General features: G+C 36.5%; 1 protein-coding gene across 3 annotated transcripts in view; it reads left to right on the top strand.

Annotated features, from left to right (window-relative positions):
• ADAMTSL1 (ADAMTS like 1) overlaps positions 1 to 25365 on the top strand; it is an 882039-nt gene that overhangs the window by 632047 nt on the left and 224627 nt on the right. For all 3 annotated transcript variants that reach the window (XM_041761627.1, XM_041761624.1, XM_041761625.1), the window contains 4 exons: positions 9793 to 9867; positions 13176 to 13333; positions 18609 to 18720; positions 22693 to 22831. In XM_041761627.1, the coding sequence (XP_041617561.1) occupies positions 9793 to 9867; positions 13176 to 13333; positions 18609 to 18720; positions 22693 to 22831 (484 nt within the window). The remainder of the gene's footprint in view (positions 1 to 9792; positions 9868 to 13175; positions 13334 to 18608; positions 18721 to 22692; positions 22832 to 25365) is intronic.

Below are 25365 nucleotides of genomic sequence, written 5' to 3'. Positions count from 1 at the left end.
AGGATTGCTCTATCTACTGTGTTGAGAATAGACTATAATTGATCTAGCTATGGAAGTACAAAAGCAATCAGGAGGCTGTTACAGTAAGCCAGCCTTGGAATGATGACGGCTTGGACCATGAGGGAGATGGAGGTGCTAAGGAGTGATTTGATCTGAATTTACTGCATTTCTTTGACTCTAAGACCTCACTGATTGAAAGATGTGCCATTATTTTATGCCCAACTATAAAAGAAAGAAAACCTGCTATAGAAATTAAGAAACTATGACACAATGCCTCCTGATCACTTAGGGTTTTTACATGATAGTTAAAAGATCTACTTTAAAGGTAGATTTTTTTTAAAACCATGTATTATACATACAAAGAACCTGAAATAAATCAATAAATTGGCAAATAAAATTGAAATAAACTTTTTCTCCAACTTCTTTTTAATAATTTTGGACTCAATTTTCACATGGCATGGTGGTACCTATAATACACTATTTGAAAATGAATCTGCAAAAGAAATAAAATCCACTGGTACTGGACTCTTAAAAAAAACCCAGCTATATTGAAGTATAAATGACCCACAATAAACTGGATATTTAAAGCGTTCAACTTGTTTACATATCGCATACACCTGTGAAACCAAACATACCCATCATCCCAAAAGTTTTCTTGTGCCCCTTATAATCCTTACTTCTGCTCTCCTGGCCCTGTGTTCTGGCAACCACTGGTCTTTTTGTCACTATAGATTTGATTGCATTTTCTAGAACTTTACATAAATGGAATTATACAATATAAACTATTGTCCAAATAGCTTCTTTCATTCACCGTAATTGAGATTCATTAATATTGTAGCATGCATCAATAGTTTATTTTATTTTATTGCTGTATGGTAATTCCGGTGTATGGACATACCACAGTTGGTTTATCTATTCACCTGTTGACAGGCATATGGGTTGTTTTCACTTGGGAGGTCTTATAAATAAAGCCGCTATGAACATTCATGTTCACATTTTTATATGGGCATATGCTTTCATATCTCTTGGGTAAATTCCTGGGTAGCTAAATGGCTAGGTCATATGGTAGATATATATTTGGCATTTTAAGAAACTGCTAGACTTTTTTCCAGAGTAGCTCACTATTTTGCATTTCTACCAGCAATGTGTAAGAGTTTCATTTGCTCCACATTCTTGCCATCATTTAATATTGTTAGTATTTTTTATTTTAGCCATTCTAATTGGTTCATATTAATATCCCATCATTGTTTTAATTTGCATTTTCCTAATGACTAATGATGTTGACTGTTTTTTCATGTTCTATTAGTTTCCAGTTGCTGCTGTATCAGATTGCCATAAATTTAGTGTCTCAAAGCTATACATTTATTTTATGGTTCTGGAGAGTCAGAAGTCTGAAATGGGTCTGGCTAAAATAAAATTACAATGTTAAGCAGGGCTATGTTCCTTCTGGAAGTTCTAGAGACTAATTCATTTTCTTTGATTTTGCCTTTCTAGCTTCTGTTATGTTATCTATGTTCCTTGTTATCTTCAGAGCCTGCTCTGTAAAATCTTTAGATCTCCTACTCCAATCTCCTCTTCTGCCTCTCTCTCTCTCTCTCAATTTGAAGAACACTTGTGGAAAAAAAAAAAAAATAAAGAACCCTTGTGATTAAATTGGGCCCATTCAGATAATCCAAGATAATCTCTTTATTTTAAAGTCAGCTGATTATCATCTTAATTTCATCAGTAATATTAATTCCCCCTTTCCATGTAACATAACATACTCATAGGCTCTGGGTATTAGGACATGGTTATCTTTGACTGAGTGAGGGAGTAAAATTATGCTGCCTACTACAGAAGTGCTTATTTCTTCTTTGATGTGGTGTGGGTTCAGGACACCTGGGACTGGGTGGCTCAGCAGTTCAGTGTCTGCCTTCCACTTAGGGCATGATACTGGGATCCAGGATCAAGTCCCACATCAGGCTCCCTGTGAGGAGCCTGCTTCTTCTCCCTCTGCCTGTGTCTCTACCTCTGTCTCTCATGAATAAATAAATAAATCTTTTAATAAAATGATGTCATGTGGGTTCAAGTCCTTTGCCCAGTTTTTAAATGGGTTTGGTTTCCATTTAATTTTGAGAATTCTTTATGAGTTCTGGGTACAAGTCCTTTGTCAGATGTGTGATTTGAAAATATTTTCTCTCCATAGATACCACCCCACCCCTCAAAAAAAGGCTTAATATCAGCTTTCACAGAGCAAAACTTTTAATTTCTTTAAAGATTTTATTTATTTATTCATGAGAGACACAAAGAGAAAGGCAGAGACATAGGCAGAGGGAGAAGCAGGCTCCATGCAGGGAGCCCAAAGTGGGACTCGATTCTGGAGCTCCGGGATCACACCCTAAGCCAAAGGCAGACACTCAACTGCTGAGCCACCCGGGTGTCCCCAAATTTTTAATTTTGATGGAGACTAGTCATCATTCTTTTCTTACTAGGACTATGCCTTTAACATTGTATGTAAGAATTCCTTGACTAATTACAGGTCACCAATTTTCTCTGATATTTTCTTCTAAACGTTTTACATTTTAGCTTTACTATCAATGACCTATTTTCAGTTAATTTACGGTAAGTTAAATCTTGGTACTATTATATATATATATATAATATATATATAGTTTAATTTGGGAAATTATCAGGATGTCTAACTTTTCCAGCCCTGTTTGTTACAAAGATGTCTTTTTCTCTCTTGAATTGCCTTTAAAACTATGTGAAGGGGGGATCCCTGGGTGGCTCAGCGGTTTAGCACCTGCCTTTGGCCCAGGTTGCGATCCTGGACTCCTGGGATCGAGTCCCACATTGGGCTCCCTGCATGGAGCCTGCTTCTCCCTCTGCCTGTGTCTCTGCCTCTCTCTCTCTCCCTGTCTGTCTCTTTCATGAATAAATAAATAAATAAATTCTTTAAAAATAAATAAATAAAATAAAACTATGTGAAAAGCCCACTGGCCCTTTGTGTGGGGGTCTCTTGGACTCTATTCTGATCTATGTGTCAGTCCTTCACCAAAACCACATTCTCCTGGTCATTATAGCTTTACAGGAATTCTTAAAATCAAGTAATTTGATCCCTCCAAATCTACTCTTCTTCTCAAACTCATTTGGCTATTCTATAATAGTTTATTTGCTTTCCATGTAAATTTTTCAATCTGCTTGTCCATATCTATAAAAAATCTTGCTGAAAGTGTGATTTATAATTTTGTTAATTCTATAGATATGTGGAAAATTGACATTTTTACAATGTTATGTCACTTAACCTATGAGCACTGCATGATTATCCATTTCTTTGGGTCTTCTCTCATTCCTTTTCTAGGCCTTTATAGTATTTTAGTTAAATTTTTACCTCTTTTATTTTCTTGTCATATTGCATTGGCATTTTATTTTTTATTTTAATTTTCAATTGTACATTGCTAATTTATTTTTATGTGTTTGCTCTATATTTTGCAAACTTGCTAACTCACTAGTTCTGAGAGTTTTTAGATTTCCTACATAAACTATCATCTTGTTTTACAAATAAGGATGGTTTTACTTCTTCCTTTTCATATTGTAAACCACTTATTTATTTTTATGGCCTATTCCACTGGCAAGGATGTCCAATATGATGTTGAAGAGAAGAGGCAAGAGAGGGTATCCTTATTTCATTTCCAATCTTAAGAGGAAAAGCATTCAATTTCTCACCTTTGAGGATGAAGTTAGGTGTAGGTTTTTTTGAAAATCCCTTTTATTACATTAAGGAAGTCCTTTTTTATTCCTAATGTACTGAGAGTTATAATGACTTGATACTGAATTTTGTCATGCTTTTTCTTCCTAAGGTGATACAATCATATGGTTTTTCTTCCTTAGACTTTTATGTGATGGATAACATTAATGATTTTCAAATAAAAAACCAGGCTTCCCTTCCTTGGTTATAGTGTATTAATTCTTTATATAGATTACTGGATTTGAATTACCAGTGTTTTGTTTGAAGGTTTTTTTCCATCTGCATTCATGAGAGATAGTTGTCTGAAGGATACTTTTTTTTATACCATCTTTGTCTAGTTTTGGTAGCAGTGTAATGCTAAGCTCATACAATGAGTTGGGAAATGATTTCTCTTCTGTTTTTTTGAAAAGACTGCATATAGATTGTTATTTCTTCTTTAAATGCTTGGTAGCATTCACCATTAAAATTCTCTGGGCCTGAAAATTTGTGTGTATGTGTACTTAAGTTTTTGAACATAGAGTAAAGTTGTAGTAAATATTTTAATGTCTATCCTGTGTTTTGACTGATTGGATTTTTCTCTGCAGCATGGGCTGTAATTTTTTTGGCTTCTTTGCATGCCTGGTAATTTCTGACCTGATTCCAGATATTACAAATTTTATCTTGTTGGATACTAGATATTTTTGTATTCCTGTAAATGTTTTTGAGTTTTGTTCTAGAGGCAATAAAGCTACTTGGAATAAATTTGATCCTTTTGGGTCTTAAAATTTAGTTGGCAAGACCAAAGCCATGTCTGGCTGGTGCTAATTATCCCCTGCTACTGAGGCAAGACCCTTCTACTGCTCAGTGTCCCAAAATTATAAAGTTTTCTAGGATGGCTGGTGGGGTAAGATAGTAATTCCAAGCCCTATATGCATGTAGTCATTTCTACAATTCTTTTGTGTGGTTATTTCCCCAGCCTCAGCAAGTTTCTTTATATGCATGTCCTGATTAGCATGGGTATGCTGCTGGATACCCAAAGAGAATAATGTTTTTAATTATATAGTAGCACATGTTATTAGCATGCCACATAAATATTTTTTATGTCATGTAAATATTTTTCCCAGTTTTGTTGAGAAGTGATAGATACACATCACTGTATAAGTTTGAGGTGTACAATGTGATGGGAGAATGCTCTTAAATCTCTAGAGTTGTTTCTCTGTGTATCCCCTTTTCTCTCTGGTAATCTGCCATTCAAACTCTAGCCACCTTGATCTTCTTGGATTCTTAGCTTGGTCTCCTCAACTCAGGGAATCCTCCAGGCTTGCAGTTCTTACCTCCTGAGAGGCGGCTGGGAAAGTCTTTCAAAGTAGGAAGTCAGGACAATGTTAAGGCTCACCTACCTCGTTTCTTGATTCTCAGAGATTGCTGCCCTTTTTACTTGATATTCAGTGTCTCAAAAGCCAAGTATTGTGTGTGTGTGTGTGTGTGTGTGTGTGTGTGTGTGTGTGTGTGTTTTAATAGCTTTCTGACGTTTTGGTGATTTCTAAGCAGATAATTAAGTCTGGGCACTTATTCCATCTTGTCAGGCACCAGAAGTCTTGATGCTGGGCTCTTAACTCAGGTTTGCAGCTGCATACAGAGAGCCAGCTTTTGATTCCTACTTTGGCAATGTTATAAGCACTGTGGGGATTCTCATTTCCCTACAACCCCCATAGCTATTTAGTTCCAAGAGACTAAATAAGTGTGTTCCACTATTTTCTTAGAATTTTCTTCCCAGCTGCTGACACCCATTTTGCAAGTTTGATACTGGTTGTTTCGGTGTGTGCAGGCAAAGATAATTATGGCAGGATTACTGCCTCGGTGAGAAAGAATATCATGCACTATTGATTGTGGGATGCATTCTGATTTCACATACATTGAAATGTAAGAGATTGTTCCTCTTAGAATCCATGAAATATGGTATTTTGACTCTTGTGGCAATAGGACTTTCTAACTGATTAGATATATGAAGTCAAGGATGACTCTAAAGTTTTTGGCCTGAATAACTGTAAGGATGAAGTTCCTAACAGTCAGGAAAAATCCATCTTGTTTCACCCAACAGTCAGGAAAGATCCATCTTGTTTTACCTGTTTGATAGTCAGGAATGTCCTCCAGTATGTAATTACTGATAACCTCGGGGGGGGGATAGTGAAGGGCTCAAATGCTTAGCTTCACCTTATTTCATTGGTTATATTCTAAGACTAATAAAGTTGGCATGAAGATAAAAAATATACTACTGAAACCTCCTCAAGATTAGCAGACTACTATTTTATGTACTACTATTTTTATGTGTAGCCAACCACATTAATGAGGACTCTTTTGTTTTAAAAACTTTGAGTTTCTTTTGTAGACTTAGATGGAAGACTCCTTAAAAACATAAACATCAACAGGTCTAAAAATAAAGCAAACTTGGATATCAGAATAGGAAATCCTCAGAAATTATCATTATCACCTTTCTCTGATACAGCAGTGAATGACACGGAGAAGTCCACATATGATGATATTGAAAAATAAATCTAAAACTTTTAATAGAAAGCTATATGTGGAATACACATATAGCTGTAGATTTTTTGATGAAATATTTTAGGTACAATCTTTAGAACAATTTTCTTGAGAAGGGGCATTTGTAACCAACCCACATTTGTGAAATGACAGCATTTATGATTCCCATGGAAAGTTTATAAATTTAATTGAGAAAGAGGTTATTACCTGATCTCTGAAGCAGGTCTTTCAGAATTGCTGATTAATAACCTAGAAATATGTCCTGAAGATTGGCATTATGATTTTCTCAAAAAGCCAGAATAGATGAGGCCAGATATATTTGATCATAGAGCAGTGTGCCTTTGTGGAGTGGAGCACCCAGAGGAAGGCAGGGCACAGTGAGAGACGGTGTACCCATCTGTCCCACCAACCAAACCTATAGAATTAATCACTAAGGGGGCGGGTGATAAAGCCTGCTTACACATTCTCAAATGTCTTAAACACCATCCTGTGTTCACTACTATAATAGATGCCAAATAGAAGAATCTCCTAGCCCATCCCTAATTATTGAGAATTTATCCCCAAATGAGACCATTATTAATACATATCCAACTCAGAATGGATTTTTATCAAGTAGAATATGAAATTAGTTTTTTCCTATCTTTTTTTGGTCAAATTAAGGTCACCATTTCTAAAATTATATTTTGAGATGTATCATCTAGTATTAACAGATGATATATATTTTTAAAAATTCTCTGGGTTAACACTTTGGGGGGATACACTGGATAAAATCAAATGAAATGAGGTTCTTTGGTTCAGGGCTTCTAAGAAACCAGTGTGCTTTATGAGTTTTCATGGACAGGGTATAGCATGTGATATTTTAACACAGATTTTATCTTAGGTCTCTTCTTCTTGGACCATTTTGTGGGGCTGCTGCTTTGCTTGTCTTTCTTGTCACTGAATCTCTGGTACCTAGGATGGGGCCTGACACTAGGAGACACTCAAAAAATATTTGTGGAATGAATTTGCTGACTGCCAGTTGTCCATCAGCCCTTCACAGCACCATAGAACAGACCAAGACTCTTCATACCTCTTGTGCCATGTGCTGCTGACTCTTCAAGTTTGTACCAGCTTGAGTTGCTCCCTATTTCTCTTGGACCAGAGCAGGTGCAGAGGAGCATCAGGAGGCATCCATTTTTGCCTAATCTACTGTCTCCATCGTAGCTTCTTCCCCTAACACCTTTCTGGATTTCTCCCCATCTTCCTTGGTGAGCATTCAAAAGTTAATGCATCAGCCAGAAGCTAGGGTTAATGCCCCAGCATGTGGAATGTAAGTAGCTTCTCAACAGAACAAGAGGGAGGCCGCCTGAGTAGTGTGTGGGTCAGAAGTCTGCCGCTGAGCATTGCAGACCCAAACAGAAAGCTTCCCCTTTACTTGCACTTTATTTGACCTGTGGATAAACAAAGACTTTCTATTTCCAGAAATCCCATTGTCTTAACTGCTTTGAGTTTCTTTTGTAAACTTAAAAATCCATGTCTTTATGCAAGACATTTAAAACTCAATGGGCCCAGTCTGAACATTTTTTGTTCCTTTTTCTTTATTCCCCTTACATGCTTTGTGTTTGTATTCCACAAACTCTTGGCTATCTGAAATTCAGCCTTTTCTTCAACAATGTATGACATTAAAAATGGCTAGAAGGTTGTAGTGTGAGTAGAATATTCAACATTGTAAAGAACCTGATAAATGTAACTTCTTTAGGGAAAGAATTGAGAGCATATGATTCTTCTTTCTCATTCTTTCTCATTCAACTGGCTGTGTGCTGGGGCCTTGGAGGTTTTAAAATTATAGTAAAAATAAACAGTCTCTCAGTTCCTGTCCTTAAGGAGATTTGCAAGAGAGGGAGGAAAGTGATATTTACAAAATGCCTCCTGTGTTCCAGGCTATACATCTATATATTGACACCAATATCTATATCTTTTTACTGCAATATTATGAGGTAAGTGTGGTTTTTCCCTGGCTTACAAATGAGGAAACTAAGGATCAGAGAGGTTAGGGAACTCCTGAGATTCATTTATTGAAATCAGATTCTCCTAAAGACAAGATAGTGTTAAGTTTCAGAACACCAGGTATCTTTTAGGATTACTCTTACTGAAACTAAATTTTTCCAATGAGAGTATGATAATATATAATATCCTAAAAATACGTGTGAAACAGAGAATCCCACAGAGCTGCTGACTATACTGGTGAATTTTAAAAATACCTGCTTTTTCCCTTGTCTTCTGAAATGCCCTCTTCTTTTTTGACTATACGCTACTCATTATACTTCTCAGAGCCTACATTTTGTCATCATCAAATGGGGATAGTAGCATCCTCTTTGCCTATGTCACAAGTTTTGGGTGAAGAAGTAAATGGTATAATTTATTTTTTTAGCTTAAAGATTTATATTTTATGTCTGTAGTATTTAAACTCCAAAAGGCAATGACAAATCAGTGAAATGTCAGAACAATGAATCTGAACTTTTAGACTATTTCTTTGTACTGATGTGCTCAAACTACTACATACACATTTGTTGCAAGCTACCTCCGGTATCAATCACTAAGGTAGAACTCTGTCCAAAGAAATCCCAGGGACTTAGAATAGAATGAATTCTGATTGAGTTCTCTTTATTTTTCTTCATCCCCATTATTTTTCTGTTTCATTTTTTAAATTTAAATTCAATTGAATTTAAATGGTATAATTTAGAAAGTGAAACTTCAGTGGCATGTAAATGAGAGTTATTGCTGTCACAGATGTCACAAGGAAAAATGCCTGTGATATGTTTGCAATGCGTAGAAAATATCCTTAATTAAAAAAAAAAAGTAGGTTTGAGGACTGCTTCCAATGAATTAAGGTTCAGTTTGCAAGGAGGATAAAAGTAATCCATTTCTAAATTATCCATGATTCACCCCCAAAATATTTTTTTTTTAATTTTCAAGCAAAGAGAGTATGGGGTAAGGAGGAAGGTTCCTAACCATTCTGGAGGCACTTGCTATATATAGTATTAGATGTAGATAGAGTAAAGAATATTAAAGAACTGGGAGGCGTGATATCTGCCCTTGAGAGATTTAACAAATGCAAACAAACATATTTTCTCCTATTCTTATTTGTACTTCTAATCCAAGATAGTTGCTTTGCTAGAAAGAAATTTAGATTTTGATATAATATAGTCATCCTTTGAGCATTAGAGTTTATTTTCATTTTGTAACCTGGAGAAATTTGGCAAGGTGAAACCAGGTTTTAAAATCAGAAATGGAAACTTGAAATTTCATTTCTCAATATATCAAAATTTATGTACATTTTTAAGAGGCCAGATCCCCCAGAAGTTAACTAATGACCACCTTCACTGGCATGCTTTATTCTGAGGAAAATGGACATTTTGATTCCCAAATATCAGCGTTCCTATTTCAAATGCTTAAGAGAAGATTGTCATTTGAGGGAGTCTAGAAGTCAGTGCCTTTACATAGGAGCAATCAATAATTTTGTATCAAATTATGTGATTTTAAGATACCGCCTTGTTTCTTTCTAGTGGATGATACTGTGGTTGCTATTCCCTATGGAAGTAGACATATTCGCCTTGTCTTAAAAGGACCTGATCATTTGTGTGAGTAAACTCAGTTGTTTTCCTTTGGGTATTGGGAATTTTAGTCATTATTATTTTTTGTTCCCAGAAGAGATTCAAATACAGAAGTGCAAATCTTTTTACTCTGTCATAGCATGATATTTTGAGTGCTTCTGTTTATCTTTTGGCTGCCTGATGAGATAGCAAAAACCTCAGGGTAATTATCTCTAACCACACTCATCCTGAAAAATACAAAATAGATGCTCCCAATAGGTTTTTCATGAGTTAAGCATATGTTTATGCTTTTGTGTCTATTATTTCTCATTTTCTCTCTTCTTCCTCTCCAATCAATCTGTCTTTTTCTTGCTTTGCATCTCTTTTTTTCTTTCTTCCTTCCAGCCTTCCCTCCCTGTCCTTCATTCTTTCTTTCTTCCTATTCTTTTATTGCATTATTTTATCAATTCAGTGGAGCACAGAAGCACCAAACAACCTTAACCATGGATTTAAAGAAAACCATGGTGGTATAAGTAAACATCCCATGTATTAAAGACAATACAAAGCCCTTATATATTGAAAATTGGGTTAAGGATTAAAACCCTAATATCTCAGGGTTAAGGATTGAAACCCCAAAGATCAAATGGGAGCATGGCCCCACTAGAATTTAGAAAGAATTGATATCTTCAGTCATGCCAAGGCAGTAGTACACAGCCACATCTTTCCTTTTTTATTTTTAGCATTTAGTATTGTTTAGATGTAGACCTGTAAATTACCAGCAGAAAATTATAGGCTGTAAACCAGGGAAGGGGTATAAGAGGATACATTGTATTTTCTACAAAATTCAGTTCCACTGAAAGAGTTCATTTCAGCTGATCCCTTGAGCATTTCGAATCTCCTCCACTGTGACTGTTCCTGGATTCCTAAAGAACCATCTATCATCTTCTGTTCTTTCTCTCCTCCCACACACATGCCTATGAAACCAATTTAGGTAGCAAGCATTATCTTTTGGCAATTGGATTATAAATGAAATAGTTCCAGAAAGACAAACAAGAGGAAGATAAATTGGAGCCTGTGAAAGTTCAGATAGCCTGCTATAGTCTTTCTAAAAATAAAAATAAATACGTTTCATGGGAGAGGCGGGAGTTGAGGGGTCATGTGAAAGAAAGGAATAAGTAAGGTACAGTTCAGGCAAAGCCAGAAGATGCTGGTAAGTCACCTTATATGGATCCAAGTTCTTTTCTAACCCTAAACAACCCCCCCAAAATATAGTGTTCACATGTCAAGGGATGATGTATGTGTGTACACTATCACTACTCAAATGATTTGCTTTTCCCCTGGAGGATTGGACAGAGGTAACTGCTCATATAACAACCCTACTCAAAAACAGTATTTTTCTGAGCAGTGACAGGCCTGCTCAGAATAAAACATCCAGGCAGAGATCATCACCAAGTGGGGGACTGACTCCTCATTGCAGAAGAAGGAACCCAAAGGAATAGATTGAAGAAGAATTGATTTTTATAAATGTCTGAGTCTCCTAGTTTTCCTAATTATGTGATCACTAAGAGGCTAAAGAATGAGCCTCATTTTGGTTTAATTGTCCCAAGAATTCAATGGATGAAGTGGCAGATGATATTTATCAATGATGGAAAGCAAAATGGAATTTGCTTTTTTTTTTTCACAACAGACATACTGTTGACAACATATATGTAGCTTAGGAACTTTTGGTTTTGTTTGTGTATCTGGAATACAATGTAATATATAATATGAAATTAATATGTGAATAAAATGACATCCTTTTTCTCTTGCCATCCTTTCCACTTAACTCCCAGAAGCTGGTCTGATATGGGACTAACCTGAAATGTTTAGGGCCAAACCAGAACAAGACCAGTCTGGTCCAGCTGCAGCTTATCTTCAATCAGAAGCTATGAGGCTTGGTGACAAAATTGAATCAGATGCTCAGATCAGACTTAGACCCTCAGGACTTTTCCAAAACCAAGTTGGTTTATGTGTTGGGGATATGTCTACAAACTAGTACACATACACAGAAGGCAGCTTGAGGAATGAAGGCTAGAAGAAGAAGAGCCCATGCTGTTGACTTTCCCCTGATGACAACTGCTGTGGTTTCCTTCCAGTTCTCCCTTATGAGCCTTATGTCCTTCTGTGAGGAGCTCTGGACTCAGGGCCAGGAGGATGGAGCCTGACCCATTCCAGAAAAAAGTCTACACAGACTTCGTCTGAGGGTCGTGGCCATTTCATTGGACACTAATATGCTTCACCTGTTGGTATTCCAACCTGGAGTAGACAACACTTAGAATAGCTTAGTATGGGTGCTTGAGTACCTCCAGAGGTCCTAAAATTGTCCCAGAACCCCAATTTGTAAAATGTGGTAAAGGAGAGTGATTCTGATTGAATGTGGGATAGGAGACCCAGAGCCTCACCTGGCACTCTGTCCTTCTGCTAAAGAACCACTGCAAAACTAAGGGTGCTTATGCAAGTTTTAGAAGCCATTAGACCTAGTCTATCTCTCTTCCAACTGTGGGGAGTTATTCTAAATGGTTTCTTAATCACATGAGAATTTTATCTGCTCTGAGATACACGGCATAATTACCATCACCTCCAGCTTGCTATGATTTCCTATAACAAAAGATGTTTCATCGCCTTTGTCATTGGCCAAATTGAGATCAGAATGCTCCAGGAATCAAGAAGTTCTTCTTTCTCTCTTAAGCACTTACAAAATATCATATATGTACATAACACTGTATTAGGTACCCTGCAAGATTTTAAAAGAGAGCTAAAAAGAAGTGACTTCCTTTTCCTCGTTACTATCATTTCTTCATTGAGAGCCACAGACACACAGTAAGAAGCCAGATAGTACAAATAAACACAAGGTAATGCATGAATATAAAGTCACACAGGTGCTGAGGGAAAATCAGAGAAGCACCCTGGATCTGACAGATCAAAAAGAAAACTAGAGAGTATTCTATTCTAGATGGAGAGCCACAGAGGCTGAAATCAATAAGATAGATATGGGAGATAGTTTAGTTAAAGGAATAGGATTATGGGAAAGTGGGATACCCAAATGAGGCCATCAGGGAGTCGAAGATTTTTTGACCAGGAGCCTTGAATGCTTGGCTAATGAGTTTTAAAATAATTTCATGGGCAACATAAACTCCTTTGTGATCCAGAGGTGCCCATAAATTTTGTTTATATCACAATTTCAACTGTGTCAACAGTATAAAGGACGATACTTCTCCCTTACAGAGCTGTAGACTATTTTATGAAATGTGCTTGTATGTGGGCTTTGGTAGCCCTGGGAACATCTTTCTCTCCTTTACATGTGTTTGGTTGTGTAGATCTGGAAACCAAAACTCTGCAGGGAGCTAAAGGTGAAAACACTCTCAGCTCGACAGGAACCTTTCTTGTGGACAATTCTAGTGTGGACTTCCAGAAATTTCCAGACAAAGAGATACTGAGAATGACTGGACCCCTCACAGCAGATTTCATTGTCAAGGTAAGTGCCTTTGGGTACCTTGTTTTCAAGCCATATCCAAACTGTCACTTATGATCTCCTGGAGAGAGAGAGAGAGAGAGAGAGAGAGAGAGAGACTGAGACTTAGGGCTTGGGCATAGATTTGGAAATGTTTAATTCAAGGATGTTGAGGTACATCCTGGACTTTTCAAGAACATATGATATTTTTAAGTCCTAAGAAAATCGTTATGTGTGTGTATATATCATTTAATAAAAAGACTCAAAGACCAACACATCATTAGTTGGAGGATATAAATTGTTTTTAAAACAAGTTAAGATATAGTCATTGACCCATATAAGGTGTTCTCAGTCAAAAAGAAAAACAAACGAATGATCCATACACTCGGTTATACTTCTAATTGCAAGTTCTGTTTTCTCTTGTCCTGGCAACAAGACTAAGTTGTTTCCTATCAGAGCTTCCCTGCTCTTCAAGGTAATATAAAACACACTGCTGGAAGCAACATATACATTCTGTAGGAGAAATGTACACACTAGAAGAATGTTTGGGAATCACAATCAAATAAAACATATTTTTTCCTTCAGTAGGTCAGAAGGACCTGAAGGATTTCAGCTGTAAAGCTGTAAAACTTGTAATGTGTCCAGGACTCCATAAATTTTTCATCATGGGACCTGGAGCCAGAGGACATTTGATTTAAGCTAAGACTCAATGACCCCATGGCAGCTGGAAGTAAGAATGCGTATAGGAAAATGGGATCGACAGTGAAGTTGGATGGAAGAAGGGTTCCAGAACACTGTTCTCTGTCTCCATCTGCATGGTAGTTCTTTTTAATCCAGTCCAGATGCCAGCCACATTCATATGAACAAGAAGCTACAAACCAGCGGAGAGAGCTCACAATAGAAATGATGCTATAGGTGGTTAAATCATTTCATTTAAATATGCAAACCAGTACAATACTGAGAGATGTCTTTATTTTTTTAAACCCTTCAAGGGCTGCTGAATAAACCATTTGTATTCATTTCCCTAGAGTTGCAACTCTTATACATACTGAATATATAGATTAGAATTCAAGTAATATTATTCACATGTCAGGATTTGACAGCATTGCCAATGCATTTCATACATCTAGCTGCCTTCTGCACATCACCACTTGGATATCCCATACGCACAACCAGCACAATGTGTCCCAAACTGGACTTGTCTAGCCTTAGACACCTACAAAATCTTCTTCATTTCCTATCTTGTGGAATAATATGCTATTGACCTGGCCACATCAGAAAGCTTTGATTCACACCGATTTCCTGTACTCCTATTCACCCCTAGATAGATAGTTGTTAAACTTTTTCAGTTCTACCTTCATGCCATCTCAGAGCCATTCTTTATTGTCCCTTCTTGCCTCCACTATCTTAAATTAGGCCTTTGTATTTTTTTTTCCTGATCATGTGATGTGCATCCTTCCAAGGCTGCAACCCAGTGAAAGAAAATGACTTTCTGAGCCACAAGAGGATCTTTTTTCGGTCATGGTCCAGCCTTCACTAGAACTGCCAGCTTAGCTCTACTTTTGAAAGCAGCTAAAGTATAGCTATAGCTATTCAGTTTGTGCCCATTCTAGAACTCTAGAGCATCTAGAACATCATAGAGAAAAGTGACTAATGAGTACCTAAGCACCAAAGTAGTAGAACGGTTGTGATTTCCATTTGCATCAACTAGAGTATTAGGCACGGATAATGTGTTCGTATGTTGTTCTGAACAGGCTGGAGCATCATTCTGTGCATCATTCAGCAGCCAAGGAATGTAGGACACCTCCTGACTACCAATCCCATGCCGGCTTGTCTGAGGCAAAAGTTTCTACAACATCAGTGAGAGAAAAGAACAGCTAAGACTCACAAATTATCCTTTTCCCAATCGAGAAGAAAAAGATTGGCATTTCGTAGTGCATCAACTGGGAGATCACTTTGTGTACTTGATATCTTTCATGCAATTGAAATGCCTCCTTGATTCCTGTGATTTTGCATGGACCTAATGTTCATTCATTACCCACACACACATTTGCCCTGCCCCGTGGCTCTATCATGACAGTGCAATCAGTTGCTATGGAAAGTGACCAGTTTTTGTCTTCTCTTTTCTTTTCAGTGTGAGAAGTCCTTATATTAAATTAGAAACACTGAATCGTTGTAATTATAGGAAGAAAAGCTTGTTTCAGAACATTCTTTTTCCTTATTAACTTAAGGAAGCCAAAATTACATATGCCAGATGTGTTTAGCTCCCTAAAACTAAATTCGAGTGTGTCAAACTGAAGCTTTCAACATACTCTTGAGAACAAGAACCTGATGTCTGAGGATTTAGGGTGTATAAAGCTCCAGCGCTAATGATAACAAAGGTCCCAGGCACCCAGAATTAATAAATCCAGAAACAAGGAACATGGCAGCTCATCTCTGTAAGCAACAAAGGCCATCAAAGTTGAACATCAGGTTGGCTCCTGTATTTTAAACAGTTTTCCTACTTTAAAATGAAAAATTAAGAAGATACAGAGAAGAGCAGTAAAAGGCCTCTACTAAAGATAAATACCTATGCCTTCGCAACACTAATACTAACAGAATTACTTGGAATCATGAAAAGAATGGCAGCTTTCAAGCCACTGCAGACCTGAATTCAAATCCCAGCTCTGCTATTCCTTTGCTGTGCAGCCCTGAGCAAGTCACTTAATCTCTCTGAGACTTATATCTGTCGTTGTAATGTAAATATGGGAGATAATACAGAGTAATTCTAAGATTAGATTTCTTATAAATAAAATGTACCCTGCAAACAGTAGAAATGTAGTAAGTGCTGGTTGTTGTGGTGGTTGTTGGCTGCTATTAAAAGAAGGTGCCTATAGGGAAGAGAGACCCAGGAATATTATCAGTGTAGAAAGAATCAAATGAGATTATGTGGTCAGAAGTTTGGATACATCATGACTGTTTTTATCTATTTGAAATAACAATATCACTGTTCATTTCAAATTTGGGCATACAATCTCAGCATTCACGGTCATTGTACATCAATTTCATTGGACTCTTTAGGAGCAATATTCTTTCTAAGCTCCTTGTTTTTTTTCTCTTCAACATAGTATTTACGAACACTTCCTCTTAACACCAAAAGTTCTTGACATGCATTCCTTACTCTCAGAGCATAAGGTACTTTTACCATTAACTTCTAGCAAGCTGAAAATTTGAACTGTTCCATCTTTTTCCTTTTTTAACAGATCAAAAACGAAGCCCAGACACTGTACAGATATTCTAGAACAAAGTTTCTCCAAGGATTTTAATGTTCTATCCTCCTCATTTTTTGTTTTTTCCTCCACTTTCCTAGGACTTAGTCTGATTTCAAGGTCCCCAAAAGGGACCTGTGCAAAGGAATCTATCTCTCTAAGCCTAAATAAATCTTCTGGTCTTTTTATTTTTTCATGGAGCTAGTGTTCAAATGAAAGTCTTCTTCTAATACCTTTCCAGCATGGAAACCACACATCCCAAGAGAGCTATAGGCTTTTGTGAGCTAAAAAAAGAAAAGAAAAGGAAAAAAAAAACCACCTTTACAAAGAATGTGATTAATACTACATCCCTGAGCAAGCAATTAGGTATCTTGTATCTGACACATAGGATTGAAAAATATTAATCTGTAGGCTATGCTCCCCTTTTGTGAAAGACACTGTATTGCTTCAGCTGTTTTTGCTTTAAAGTAGGGGATTGTATCACCGTTTATTCTAATTAGGAAAGATCTTGATGTTCCATTGATCAGAATCCCAGCATAATACAAGATATTCTATAGTTCTCTCTCCTTCTTCTTTCTCCTTTTCCAGCTCTTGCAGATTATCTGAGGCACATTTCCAGTATTTTCATCCAAAGTCCAAAACTGGCCTGGGGTTTAACACTTACTCCCTGTGTTCCAGTGCTCCTAGATGTTTAATCCAGTTGTTACACTCAGTAGCAGAAAAATAGGCCGTCTTTAAAAAAAAAAAATCTGAAGGCCAAATCCATCGGTATATCCTAGGTAGAGAGCAGTTGGGACCACAGTTAGGCTTGAAAATGTTAACAAAAACTTAGACCGCATGATGCGCTGATACTCCCCTACTGTCTTGGAGTAAGAGGTAGCCCTCTTGGTTGTTCATGGAACTTCTGTTAGTATAATAAATAGTCCAAGCCTTGTCCAGTTGTCTCAGTGCTATATGACATGTCATTCTGTCTTTGTGAAATCAAGGCATTGCTCCTGTTGGGTACTTTCATCTTCTCTTTTAGATTGAGTATGTTTTCACAACCTTGTACTTTTAAGAACTATTAAAGGATTATTGCCTCACTTCCCCTCTCTTAAAACACAAAGGAGTTGTAATTTCCATAAGGACTTGTTGTATTCCAAGTACTTGCTTTTATAGAGTAAGTTGGTATTTTTCAAAGTTTGGTACTTGGACTATCAATGTTTGCATTGCTCTTGCATTGCAGGAGCCCAGGAATTTGCATTTTAGCAAGCTTCCAATTGGTAATTCTGCACATTAAAATGTATGAATCACTAAACTGCCAGGAAACACCATGTATGAGTGGGCAGAGCCATTTAATTCTTTAATTCTTTTTTTCTTAATTGGAGACAGGATCTTTCCTTTTTTGCAGCATATGCCATTTATAATTTTCTTAGAACCAATTGTCTATTTCTGAACCTACATTTAAAAATCCACATACAGGGGCTCCTCGGTGACTCAGTTGGTGAAGCATCTACCTTCAGCTCAGGTCATGATCCCAGGGTCCTGAGATCCAGCTCCCTGCTGAGCAAGAAGCATGCTTCTTCCTCTCCTTCTCCCTGTCCCTCCCCCTGCTTGTGCTCTCTCTCTCTCAATAAATAACTAAAATATAATAAATAAATAAATAATAAAGAAAAAATCCATATACATATATATAAAAATCCACATAATTTTTCCTATTATATACCAGAGAAGTTGGAAATAAAAGAGGGAAAAGGAGTAAGTGGCCTGGAAAATGATCCTATTAGACTCCTAAGTAAAGACACTGAGATCCCTTCTTCTGTGAGAACAGAACTGAAAATTGATGGTCATGATGGTGTATGGTTGATGGGGAAGATCAATGATATTTGCTATGCCCATTTTTCTCCCAGGACAGTTATTCATGCATCTTCTAAAACCATGTATACCACTGTGCATTCTTTCCAAAGTTGCAGACCAAGAAAGCACCTCCCTGTCATACCAGTTTCTCTCTTTGTTTTTTGGTTGTTTTTTGTTGTTGTTGTTGTTGAGTTTCTCTCTTTTATCTCCTGCAGATCCACAACTCAGGGCCCGCTGACAGCACAGTCCAGTTCATCTTCTATCAGCCAATCATCCACCGATGGAGGGAGACAGATTTCTTTCCTTGCTCAGCAACCTGTGGAGGAGGTAATGGTGTTCACTTACCCGATGGACTGTTGGCTTCTGTGAAGGAAGACTTAGCTTTTATGAAAGTAGTACCTTCAGCATGGAAGAAATTTAGTGCTGTGATGGGTCAGGTTCTTGATTTTTCAAAGGGGCCAAATCTTGAAGCCTTCCTATACCTCAGTCTAGAAGCCCCATGAATGTTTTCTGTCTGGCCAGTCTCATTAATGGAAACCGTCTTGACTCTATTCTGTTCCTTTGAGAATAAACTACTCCCACCTGGTTGAAGAGCACTTACCTATTCAGAAGTCAAGTGGAGAGTGTTTGTCAGTCCTACTACCTAGCATGATGTGTCCAAAAAGAATCAGAAAATAATTTAATTAAAGGAAATACTTTATTACAAAAGAAAAAAAAAGCCCCTCCACTGTAAACTTAGACTCAGTTATTGTGAAGTTCTGTCCCATCATCTGAGCAGTAAATGGAAGGCCACATGACTTCTTTATTCATTAAAACACATCTTTCCTGAAAAGTCACCAAACAAATTCCTATCTCTGCTCCATTACATCTGCAACATGCACAGCAGAACATGGGAAAGATATTTTCCCCCATTTTCTTTAATAATTACAATGGTTACATAATAATTGCTTAATTTATTTAGCCATATCCCTATAGAAGATTTAGTTCATTTAAACTTTTCTATTATAATGTAATGAATAACTTAATACCTAAGTATTTTTCTCCTTTCAAATTATTTCCTTGGAATAAATTCTCAAGAGTGAGTTTCAGAATTTTTGTGGCTATTGGCATATATTACCAAAATTCTTTCCAGAATGTAATAAGCAGTGTATGAATAGTTCATTGCCAACTGAGCCAGTATTTGCGGATTATAAGAATTGTTTAATTTTGCTGATTTAATGAGCATAAAATTGTATGTATGTTCCTTTAAAAACTAGCACATTAAATAAATGCTGGCTTCATCTGCATAGAAGCCTGTTAATTGGATGGTGTTAAATAACTAATCCACATGGTTATCACTAGATTATTTTGACAAGAGAAAAGAAAGATGGCACCTCAAAATGAGACAAATTATCATCTATTAATTTTTTAAACCATAAGAACATATGAAATAATTCATCTTCATCTGCATAACGTGAACAAACCACTGAAAATGAGATTCTATAGAGTAGTGTTAGATTTTAGCTTAAAAGCAGTTAGTCATAAAAAAAAAAAAGTAGTTAGTCAAAAATACCTTCAAGTGCTTTTACTTGGTTGTTAAATAACTATTAATTCAACATTCTCAGCATTTCAACAAAATATTGTTTCCATTTGCTGTATCTGTCCTGAAGAGAAAATTACTTTGTTTAAAGATAAAATGCCAATTACTTTGATGTTTCATGAGAATATGTTGCTTTGATACAGCTATTAATGACTAGCATAAGAAATAGTTTCAAAGAAAGAAATCCAAGCAAATAATTACTTTTCTTCTTTTCTTTTAAATGAAAACTGTATTTTGTGAGAAGTAACAATTCAATAATATGCCCTGTATGCTAGTTTTACATAGAGCTGCTTTTGGAGTATAATTTCAGTAATCTCGATGATGCTTTGCTATATAGTAAGGCAACTAATGTTAGATTCATATATATCCAAACCTTCTCATCCTTATTTTCCTCACATTTGAGTGAAGAAGTGGAAGCATTAGTGGTCTTCAAATGTTTTGAGCAATCAAACCCTTTCTTTAAAGGAAATCTTACTAGGAAGTCCAGATAAAAGGAGTATTGCTCAGAATAGAGATATGAGCAATGTGGAAACCAGCCTTCCTCCCACTTTGTGGACCACAGTTTGAAAATATTAATGAAAAAATGATCTCTAAGTTCCTCCTTATGTTTCTAGTTCCACATTCAATGGCTTGGCCATTTTGCTAAGTGTGAACAAACAATTGCTAGTCCAATTACTTTGTGAAATGTTTGAAAACACAATTATCTGACCATTTTGGTCATTTATATAATTTTTGTTCTAAACCTTCATTTCACACACTCTTGGATAGCTTGACCACAACCTTTGTAAGCTGACAAATTATGATTTTTAAAAAACATAATCTGTTATATAATTTACTTATCACCTATGCTCACATTAAAAAATATTTAGTATTTAGTAGTAAATACTACTACTATAGAATTCTGTCCTTGAGTAGAAATTATTGTATGGAGGGCAGCCCTGGTGGCTCAGCCATTTAGCGCCCAGCGGTTTAGCACCGCCTTCAACCCAGGGTGTGATCCTGGAGACCTGGGGTCGAGTCCCACGTCAGGCCCCCTTCATGGAGCCTGCCTCTCCCTCTGCCTGTGTCTCTGCCTCTCAGTGTGTGTGTGTGTGTGTGTCTCTCATGAATAAATAAATAAAATCTAAAAAAAAAAAGAAATTATTTTATGGAAATTATAAATTACAATTTTGAATTATAAAATGATTAGTTTATCATAACATTATCTGCTTTAGAGTATAGTATAATTGAAAAAATAAAAGTATATTTACTTATTTAAAATGTCATTTTTCTCTTTGATTTTCTTATAAAATAAAAAACTTAATGGAACATGTGTTCTTACCTCTTAGTTTCCATGCTTTTCATCTTTACAGTAAAATTGTTAAAAGGTCTTTTTTTAGGTCTTTAATGAACAATTAACTTTTGCGGGTGGTCTGAGAACACAGCCTCAAGCCAGGAAATCTGGTTTATAAGCCTCCTTCTGATTTCCTAAAACCTTTTGCAAGTCTTTTAATTACTCTAACTCTAACTTTCTAACCATATCTAGCAATAGCAATATTCAACCACCTGCCAGGGAGAATGTATTTTGGAAGTTGGTTAGGGTTAAAATGATATAAAAGCCAAAGTTAAAATAAAAAAATTCTCAATGTGCATTTATTTTTCACACTAAGAATCTCTGTCTTCATCACCACCTCACCAAAAATGCACAGGACAGGAAAGGCAGATGAGAAAGATGCAACACATTATGAGTGGGACTTGGTACTCAGCAATGCTATTTTTTAAAAGAACTCTCTCAACAGTGGAAATGTGTGCACAGAAACTAAAAAATATCAGCTAGAGACTTAAGGAGCAATGACAAAGGATGTTAGGTGAAGCAGAAATTGAACATTAGAGGAGTGTTGTTGTTGTTGTTTTGGAGGGATCCCTAGTGGCTACTGTTAAGGATCTTCATTCTCCATTTACTCAGCCTAACCAACTCAGGTGGAATTTAGACAAAAATAATGTTCCCAGGCAGCTGGCAGGACCTGATCTTATGCTGCATTCCATTGTCCCCCATTCATCCAGGGAAGCAGTATTAGGGTTTAGTTCATTTTATTGATTGATTTGGGAGTTTATTTGCCCTAGATACAAGGGACGCAATTTTACATCCTTGCATGAGATGGTTGGCAAATAAATACTGATCATCTTTTTTGGATACAGAAATTAGAGTTATACTTTCAGGTTATACAAAGCAAATTAATAATAGTACTTACAGCACAGTCTTAGTCACCCAGCTCTGCCATTCTGTGGTTCAAACCTTATAGTATAATTTAATTATTAAAATATGAGTGGAGGAGATCTCTGGGTGGCTCAGCAGTTAAGCACCTGCCTTCGGCCCAGGGCATGATCCTTGAGTCCCGGGATCAAGTCCCATGTCGGGCTCCCTGCATGAAGCCTGCTTCTCCCTCTGCCTGTGTCTCTGCCTCTCTCTCTCTCTGTGTGTGTCTCTCATGAATAAATAAAGTCTTAAAAAAAACTATAAAAAAAAAAATAAAATAAAATATGAGTGGAAAAATAATATTTGAGGTCTGTAAAACTTAATGGGCCTTCCATTTATCTGTCTTTTGTCCTAGAAATTACTGAGGTGTTGGGGAAGAATTTCCATTAATGTGGGATGGCCAAAAAGCATAATGAAATATATTGCATTATATTTGATGGTGGTATGTGCATTTTAAACTTGCCTGGATGGTTTGCCACTGCAGGTTACCAGCTGACATCGGCTGAGTGTTACGATCTTCGGAGCAACCGTGTGGTTGCTGATCAATACTGTCACTATTACCCGGAGAACATCAAACCCAAACCCAAACTTCAAGAGTGCAACTTGGATCCTTGTCCAGCCAGGTCAGTCAGATTTACCAGTTTATTTATCATAAACATAAATTGAGTTCCAACCAAGCTTCTTAAATTTTTCAGTTAAAAATAAGTATTGTTGTCCAGTGTCCATTCCTAATCATCCATTATTGGTACCCATGCTCCTCGCTCTTGAAGCTATATGATGCCCTCTCAAGGTCTACAGATTTTCCCCTTGTGGAGCACCCTTCAGAGTTATCTTCTCTTCTGATTTCTTTTTCTTCTGGTACTTCTAACTCTCCTTAACAAGGTCTGGGCCATGTGATGGCACAGTGTTCTCAGGATCCTTTCCATTTGACTCTGTCCTTGATCAGTGACATGATCAGAGTAGACCATATTTAAGGATCACAACTGACCCATTTTTAGCCACGAGTGGTCAACAACTACAATTGTAACTTAGAACAGTTCTAATTTTTTAACAGACATAGCCTTTGTTAAAGAGAAAGCAGAACTTATTGTCAACGGTCAAATTTTTCTAAAAGATCTTTTTTAATTTGAAACTTTAAAGAGACACTTGACACTTTCATTATCGTTGCTTTTTGGAAAGCATGATTGGCCCTCAGTTAGATTTAAGAATCATACTGACAGGGGCACCTGCATGGCTCAGTGATTGAGCATCTGCCTTTGGCTCAGGTCATGGTCCCAGAGTCCTGGGATCAAGTCCCACATTGGACTCCTCATAGGGAGCCTGCTTCTCCCTCTGCCTGTGTCTCTGCCTCTCTCTGTGTGTCTCTCATGAATGAATAAATAAAATATTTTAAAGAAGAGAATTAGACTGACAAATATCTCAGATGATGAGTAGTCATAAAAGTACAGGTCAGCAGTCTCTGTTCATGGTAGGACATTTGCCTTTGTAGTTGCAACACTTCCTGGTAAATCTCTTTACTAGCTTCCTTATCCTCAACATATGAGAGAAGATACAAAAAATTCTTCTTCTGGGATCCCTGGGTGGCGCAGCGGTTTGGCGCCTGCCTTTGGCCCAGGGCGCGATCCTGGAGACCCCGGATCGAATCCCACGTCAGGCTCCCGGTGCATGGGGCCTGCTTCTCCCTCTGCCTATGTCTCTGCCTCTTTCTCTCTCTCTGACTATCATAAATTAAAAAAAAAAAAAAAAAAAAAAAAAATTCTTCTTCTATAAACTAATCATGAACAGCAAAAGATTAAAAAAAATCCTTTCCCAGTCTCCTTGGATTTCTGAGAACACCTCAATATTATTTTTAAATCATAGTTTAGTAATTATATAAACATAAAATCCAAATTTAAATAGTTGAAATAGTACATGAGCAATGTGCATGAAAATTGCTCTTTTTGAAGTTTTTGTTTTCTGCTGTTAACTTTCTAAAATGTATTTTCTTGTACTCTGTCTCACATTCATGAATTCTAAATTCTACTTGTGATGCAATATTGCCTATTTCATGTACTTAGCTCATAAAACTGAACTTAAACAAATTTTCATTAAAGACACAAAGAATCAATATTTTATAATTATATAATTTAGGTGAAGTTTAATTTAGGTTCCTATTACACCAGAAAATTATGTATTGAAAATTGGATATGGAATAAAAACTGAATAAGGTGTTAAAATTTTGCTTGGACTTTTTTTAATTTCAAAAATATTAAGAGTGTGAAGCATTTTTAGCCAAGATAATTATAATTAATGCGATTCAACACTATTTTTAAATTACTTATTATACATCTTTATATCCATACCAGAAGACTAGTGTGTGAAAAGCATAGTTATCCTAATTCAGACAGGTCCGCTCAGCTGGAGGAAGACTTTGAAAGTCTTTACACGCTTTCATGAAAACTTATGTGTGAATTTCTATGAGAAATGAGGGATTCATTCCCACAATTGGGGAATAAGGTTCCATAAAGAGATGGCCATGGAAGACATTTGTGAGACAAAAGCATTTTGTTAACAATTTTAAGAAAATGTTGATAATGTACTCAATTTTTTTTTCTGGCTTCTGATTTTTATCTATCTTCTCTGTTGGAGTAATATTTGTGGCCTATTTCTTATTATCCAAAAGCAAAAGGCCATGTTATAATGAAAGAGGTTCACCTGTGAAATTTATGCTTTTTCTGTATCCTTGTTATTTTAAAACATCTAATACAGCACATGTATAAATGTTGGGACAGGTGGCTATTAAGGAAAAAAAAAGAAAATGGAAAAAAGAGAAAGAAAAAGTAAGAGGCAAATGTCAGGAAGCTGGGGTTTTTTTTTTAAATTTTTTTATTGCAGAGGTAATTAAGCAAAGCTGGAAAAATTAAGACTTAGCAGTAGGAGAGATTTAAGAGGAAACTGCTTTAGGAAATGTAGATTTGCTGCTCCAAGGTTAAGATACTTCAGGATCACTGGGAAATTCATTGCACTTATTTGCATATCTGGAATCAAGGCAACTTTTCTAAATTCAGAAAGAAAATAGAAGTGATAGTCTGAGAGAAGAAGGTACTATATAACAAAGGTCTGCCCTCCCATTAGACATAGCAGAGGCAAACCCTTAAGAAATGGCTTTCTGACTACA

This window comes from Vulpes lagopus, chromosome 7 (assembly GCF_018345385.1).
Source record: "Vulpes lagopus strain Blue_001 chromosome 7, ASM1834538v1, whole genome shotgun sequence".
NCBI classification, from domain to species: domain Eukaryota; kingdom Metazoa; phylum Chordata; class Mammalia; order Carnivora; family Canidae; genus Vulpes; species Vulpes lagopus.
This window is presented reverse-complemented; position numbering and strand designations above follow the sequence as displayed.